Below are 6,945 nucleotides of genomic sequence, written 5' to 3' on the forward strand. Positions count from 1 at the left end.
ATATATATATGTATGTATATATATATATATATATATATATATATATATATATATATATATATATATATATATATTAGCCGTAAGCCCTAAATAAGGTTCACATTTTTTTTTTCATTTATGAACTTAATAAAAGTAAATGTACATCACGAAAAATGCAAAAATAATCACAACATTTGAAACATAGACATTTGTATAAAGGTATTATTGACGACATACACGACCATATTTTCCGCAAGAAATCATACTTTGACCTCATAAGCACAGGCGTAATCTTACTGGTGGCGTGATTTTGTTTTATCTAACAGAATGATATAATGTATACAATATCAGAGACTAATATCATAAATTATGATGTTCTTCACTTCTTTGGGCTGGCCAGGTAAACCATGTTCCTCCTACAATAATAATAATAATAATAATAATAATAATAATAATAATAATAATAATAATAATAGAAAAAGTTAATTACAAGATTAACGCCACTGAGGCAGCAATCACTTTTAATAAAACCTGCTTAAAAGAGGGTCTACTCCCGAAATATAATAATAATAATAATAATAATAATAATAATAATAATAATAATAATAATAATAATAATAATTCTCTGCAAATATACAATTCACCCAACACGATATAATGCCATTTATGTGGGACAGGAGGAGCGTGGATCACAGGGGAAATGAGCCAACAGGAGTGGATGACAATATATAAGCACTTAATCACCAGCAAGCTTGACTATAAAAAAGACCCTATCAAGCACCAGTTTCCAGGATGCGGCCGGCTCCAGTTTCCAGGATGCGGCCGGCTCCAGACGCAAAATGGCAGAGCCCGCATGATGAAAATGCTTACAAAATGCTCTCATAAAAATTCAAAGGTTATGTACATGTTGTGACTGGAAAATCATATATATATAAATTTCTTGATGGGAAAGGAGTCTTCGCGAAGTATACTTGATGATTAAATTTTCAGGCGATAATCTATTTAGTTCTGGAATACAAGTGGATAGATTTTAGAATTTGTATAGTCTATAATCTTGGGTTCTTAAATGGATCAAGAAAATTAATTTCTTCAGTACAAACCGTATTTGGCCAGCTGTCTAATAGACATTTTAACGATTGAAATGAATTTGAATGAAAGATTAGAGTGATTCATACTATACAGTAAGACTTAAAAAGGTAACAGGATACCTTGAAAGGTCCAATTTCCTGATATACTATTTTGTAATTTCTATAAACTATGTAAATTATGAATTTTGGCCACCCCTGTCCAGGGGTATGGGAGGCAATTTCGTATCCAGGAACAACAATATTCAGGAAATAGCACGAATTTAATCTTGGATAGAATTTATGATTATTTTATAATTACTTCGACAGCTACGAAATACGACCTGAACTTCATAAAGAACGCCTGATATTGATCTCACTTCTCAAATATGAAGAATAATATGTAATGGAAAATGTTTGTAAATAAACCTTATGTAATAAACTACATCAAGTAGCTCAATGTCTATAATCTTTTGAAATAATAATAATAATAATAATAATAATAATAATAATAATAATAATAATAATAATAATAATAATAATAATAATAATGCATTTGTAAGACTTTCAATACCATCAAATCACAGTTATACAGAAAAAAATCCTTGGTGAGCTAGCTATATTTACACACTTTACAAATTTATATATACACATAAAAACATAAAATTCATCATAGGTATTATGCCCATTTGAATATCCTGTCGAGTTTGTAATGTGGAAAATGCAATTTAGTTTTATATATTTCTGATGCCAAAAAATATATATGACTTTGTTGAGACGGAGTCACCAACTATAGGTTAAACAGATTTTATTTATTATGATCTATTGGGTCATATTGGGTCACGGTGGTGGGATATGAAATATATTATCACTGATCTGGCGGAAAACAGTCAATAAATTAGAATAATAATTCTAGTTAAATAAAAAAAGATCTTTCTAATGCTTTGGGTGCCATAAATACAAATTATGATAAAGAGATATGTAAATTACACAATGTTATCCTAATCAGAACAACTGCAAGCACCGTTCACATCAATCGCCTACTTCACGAGACCAAAATAAACTCGTAAGTGTGAAGGAAACGAGATATTATGAGAAAAAACGTGGACATCGTTACGCTAGATGAAGAGAAGTCATTTCTAGCAGCTTCCACTTCGAAAGGATTGAGATGCCATAATGAACTTTCATGAAATCTCGACACTTCCCAAAGGAAATGATTGAAGCACAAGTTTCCATCCTTCTTATCACCCATCCATTAGTTTGTCACTGATGACCACTATACTTTTTGGAATGAACTCAGAAACATAACGCTCGAAATATATGAGTAATCTATTTTATCCACAGCGAACACTTTTTCTGATAATGTGTTTGTCTTAAAATCACAAAGGATGTTTATCGGGAAAAGAAAGCTATTTAAAAGATATTAAGAAACGTGAAGTTAAAAACCCATATAATTCATCCTTTTTATATATAATCTCATTTAAAAGTGCTCATACTAATGGGTGGCAAGAGTCACTCTTGATTATCTGAATGTCAATTTAAATACAGGAAGCACTACTACACATATTCCGAAGGAACCGGAGGAAGGGGTTGGTCCTGTTTACTTTGCCCCACATAAATTCCCCTTCTTTGTGGCCCTTGGACCTGACGACTAGGCAGGGGAGGCAAAGGCCTATGGGGCGCTGCCTCTTCGTCCTCCTCTTCCTGAACCTCCTCCAGGTTGTGGTTATGTACGAGGGAATCGACAGGAACCGCGGAGGATGGAACTGAAGATATATTTCCTAATATTTGGTTCTGAGACGCATTTAAAACGGCCCTGGTCTCATTGATATTTTTGAGGTTGGGCAACGTTTGCACCTGATTCGCGGTCTGTATGACGTTCATGTTGGGCTGAAGTGGGGGCAAAACCGCCTCAACGCCCCTGTTGTCTAGCGTTAGATGTTGTGGGAGGAGCTCGAGAGCCAAAGGAAGGAGCTCCCGGTTATGAAGGGCAGGATGAAGGGCTTGCCCCATGACATGCCCGGGCAATTCCCTCGCAGGACCGTTAAGTCGCCGGTCAGGACCTAAGATATGATTATTGATCATAGACACTCCCGAGGATATGTTGGAGGGCATCATAGATCGCTGGATATTTAGGTTGTTGCGCTCTTCGTTTTTTCTTTTCTTTTTCTTTTTCTTGTTATTTTGGTTGTCCGAGGACGAAATGTCTGAGTAGTAGGCAGACGAAGGTGTGGACGTCGACCCGACTGAACTTTCCGGATGCTCGATGCCCGCCTCTGAGAGCACGTACCCAGCATTCTCGTATGTCCCTTCCGTGATAAATGACCTGAGACCGCCAATGGACATGGGCCTCAAAGGATCGGGAATTTCTGAATACGTGTTAAGGGAATAAGGATTATAGGAAACACCGCTGGCACTCACGGGCGTTGATCCCGTCGAGTTCAGCTCTGCATACACGGCACTGTGAGCGTCCGCGTTAACGTAAGGCTCCTCCGTGTATGAATTTTCAGAGCCCTGGGAGGAGGAAGGTCGCAAAGGGCGTTCCTGCGAGGACCCTCGACGCCAGAGTTTCATACTCCAGCCAGTGTGGGTCGTTCCTCCTCCCGCAGCGGCGGGATTTTCCTCCACTGCTTTGACTGCTACTTCGCTGCTGTCACTGCTGACGCCGCTGCTACTGATGACGCCTCCGCCACTACTTCCTCCGTCGGTGCTACGCGTTGCAGAGCCCGTAGAACTAACTGGGGCGTTGGTGGCGGAGCCTTTCGTCCAAGTTCCACGTAATAACATCGGGCAAGTATCTGAAAGGAGAGAAAAACATTGCTTTATTGTTGAACATCCACTGAACAAAAACTATATCATAAGAGCAATATTGGTTTAATAAACAGACATGTTTTTCGTTTTATTAAGAAATATACACTTACAATTTTTACAATTTATAATACTGCTTAAAAAATCATAATGTATTTACATGAATAAATGTTGTAATTAACATATAATCACAATTGCCCCTTTCACGTATTTATTTCTTTATCACGCGTATTTTCTATCAATTTTCTCAACTAGCTCTCTTAATTAAAAAACCGTGATGTCACGTATCAATCACAAATAACCAAAGCACAACTAAATAAGGATTTGAATTAGAACTATCTGCACAGACCAACTAGTCAAACTAGAGTATGCACCATTAGGTAGAATCTAAAGAAGGAAAAAGTAGGCAGAGTATGCACCATTAGGTAGAATCTAAAGAAGGAAAAAGGAGGCAGAGTATGCACCATTAGGTAGAATCTAAAGAAGGAAAAAGGAGGCAGAGTATGCACCATTAGGTAGAATCTAAAGAAGGAAAAAGGAGGCAGAGTATGCACCATTAGGTAGAATCTAAAGAAGGAAAAAGTAGGCAGAGTATGCACCATTAGGTAGAATCTAAAGAAGGAAAAAGGAGGCAGAGTATGCACCATTAGGTAGAATCTAAAGAAGGAAAAAGGAGGCAGAGTATGCACCATTAGGTAGAATCTAAAGAAGGAAAAAGGAGGCAGAGTATGCACCATTAGGTAGAATCTAAAGAAGGAAAAAGTAGGCAGAGTATGCACCATTAGGTAGAAGGAAAAAGTAGGCAGAGTATGCACCATTAGGTAGAATCTAAAGAAGGAAAAAGTAGGCAGAGTATGCACCATTAGGTAGAAGGAAAAAGTAGGCAGAGTATGCACCATTAGGTAGAATCTAAAGAAGGAAAAAGTAGGCAGAGTATGCACTATTAGGTAGAATCTAAAGAAGGAAAAAGTAGGCAGAGTATGCACCATTAGGTAGAATCTAAAGAAGGAAAAAGTAGGCAGAGTATGCACCATTAGGTAGAATCTAAAGAAGGAAACAGTATGCAGAGTATGCACCATTAGGTAGAATCTAAAGAAGGAAAAATTAATCTACGGAATTTGGAGGTAGCACGTTGATTGTTGTATACACAATCATTAAAAATAATAACTAAACTACACATGAAAGAATGGTGCCAAGTGTGAATGCATAATGAAAGTTTATAAAATCTGATATATATAAATATTATATCGCATTACTCATTCTATGGTTAAGCAGAAAGATGTTTTGACGATCAATGGTACGTCTATTATATACACTGAAGCATCCCTAAAGATTACAAACAAATCAAAATAGATCACATTTATAAGTAATACAGTTAACGATATTATTGAAAATAATGTCATGTCACTTTAAAAAAAGATCCAAAATGTCATTTTAACCTCATCAAAAAGATAAAGAGACATTTTTAATTACGTTATGTCTGCTATTCGTGTCATTTTTTTCAACATAAAAAACATAAAGACAGATTACTGTTTTGGATAATATAGTGTGAAATTCCAAATTCTAAGGGATAAAAAGTACAATACTATTGAAATGTTACTTCAGATAGTGATAAACCGGGAATTTCAAATAAATTTTTCTGACATGTTTTTCAATATGTCACAGCAATGAATTGCCTGGAAACTAGTTAATTTTCAGAAGGACTTTAAAATGACTTTATGAGTACCTAAACTGACTTTTCATCCTTTCAGAAGATCGGAAGCTGTTATAGACTATCAAATCAATAAATAGAAAAAAAAAATAACAAAATAACCTAAATATTTCGTGAATGAGAGAACTTAATATTTACCTTTTCTTAGATTAATATCTTTCATTTATTACGATTACATAACTGCAAATCATAGAAGGAAATCGGTACAGCAAAGGGAATAGTTTACAATAACCTAATGACAAAGAACATTAGGTTTCACGGGTCGGTTTCTAGTTACACTGGAAATCCGCAAATAAGTTAAACAGCACATGCAGTATACATACAGCTGTACAGTATACACACAGCAGTACAGTATACATTCAGCAGTACAGTATACATACAGCTGTACAGTATACATATAGCTGTACAGTATACATACAGCTGTACAGTATACATACAGCTGTAAGTGTTATGCAATAAAATAACACTTGAAAAATAACTGATAGTGAAAAGAACAAAACTAGATCGAAAAAAAATGTCTATTCTCGTGGTCGACACAAAAACTGAATTCCGATAACCGTGTGAACAATCAAGTCTTTTGTAATGTAATAAACCATTGACTGTTTTATGGCTGAGCTCCAAGGTGTTGTATTGTCAGTTTCTTCTACGACTTGGATCTAGAGAGTATGAGACCCTTCGACGACCTTCAAATGTTGTCCTTCGAATAATCAAAATAACACAATACACTTGACCTGGTATTACTCTAATTAACAGGCAAGGTGACAGCTGGTTTATCTACGTTTCTCGATGAATGGAAATGATTTAGAATTTCTCATCAAAGGATGCCAGGATACATTTCCTTGGAACGAATAGAGGAAAAACCAAATTTCTTCCCCCAAATCGGTGAAGGAGCTCGCGCCTGCACGGAACAGGTCCAGCTCCTTTTTAGGAGTCTGGAAGTGAATTGTTTTACCACCAGACCTTAGAGCGGTCTTTCATTGGGTTTCCAATCCAGCCACTCTTCCTTTTATCACCATCATCACCGTCTCCTAATCGTTTTCTCCTTTTCAGCCCGTTTTACAGCATCCTAGCTGGTAATCCCCTTTTCAAAATTATAGGTCTTCACTATCCAACTCTACAACGTTTTCGTTTCCTTACTTTCATTTTGGCTCCTTTGCAAACACCGCATTATATATTTTAACCTGCCATCCAGTGTTTCGAATCTCTCTCTCTCTCTCTCTCTCTCTCTCTCTCAAAACACACCCCACTCCTCCTACGACACCCCCCTTCAGCCCATCTTCACCCGCCATCTAAGGAAAGCTTTATTCGCCGAAGTCTTTGAGAGGCCATGTTTAGTCACTGACAAACACCATCCCTAGGGAATACTTGTCACCTCCTGCGTGT

General features: G+C 36.5%; 1 protein-coding gene across 1 annotated transcript in view; it reads right to left on the minus strand.

Annotated features, from left to right (window-relative positions):
* Positions 1-545: 545 nt before the first annotated feature.
* The window catches only part of LOC137639060 (uncharacterized), a 661,577-nt gene continuing 655,177 nt past the window's right edge, over positions 546-6,945 (minus strand). Inside the window, exon 5 of the mRNA XM_068371379.1 lies at positions 546-3,841. Coding sequence (XP_068227480.1) covers positions 2,601-3,841 — 1,241 coding nt within the window. The 3' untranslated portion in view covers positions 546-2,600. The remainder of the gene's footprint in view (positions 3,842-6,945) is intronic.

The sequence above is a fragment of the Palaemon carinicauda genome, chromosome 4, assembly GCF_036898095.1.
Source record: "Palaemon carinicauda isolate YSFRI2023 chromosome 4, ASM3689809v2, whole genome shotgun sequence".
Lineage (NCBI taxonomy): Eukaryota > Metazoa > Arthropoda > Malacostraca > Decapoda > Palaemonidae > Palaemon > Palaemon carinicauda.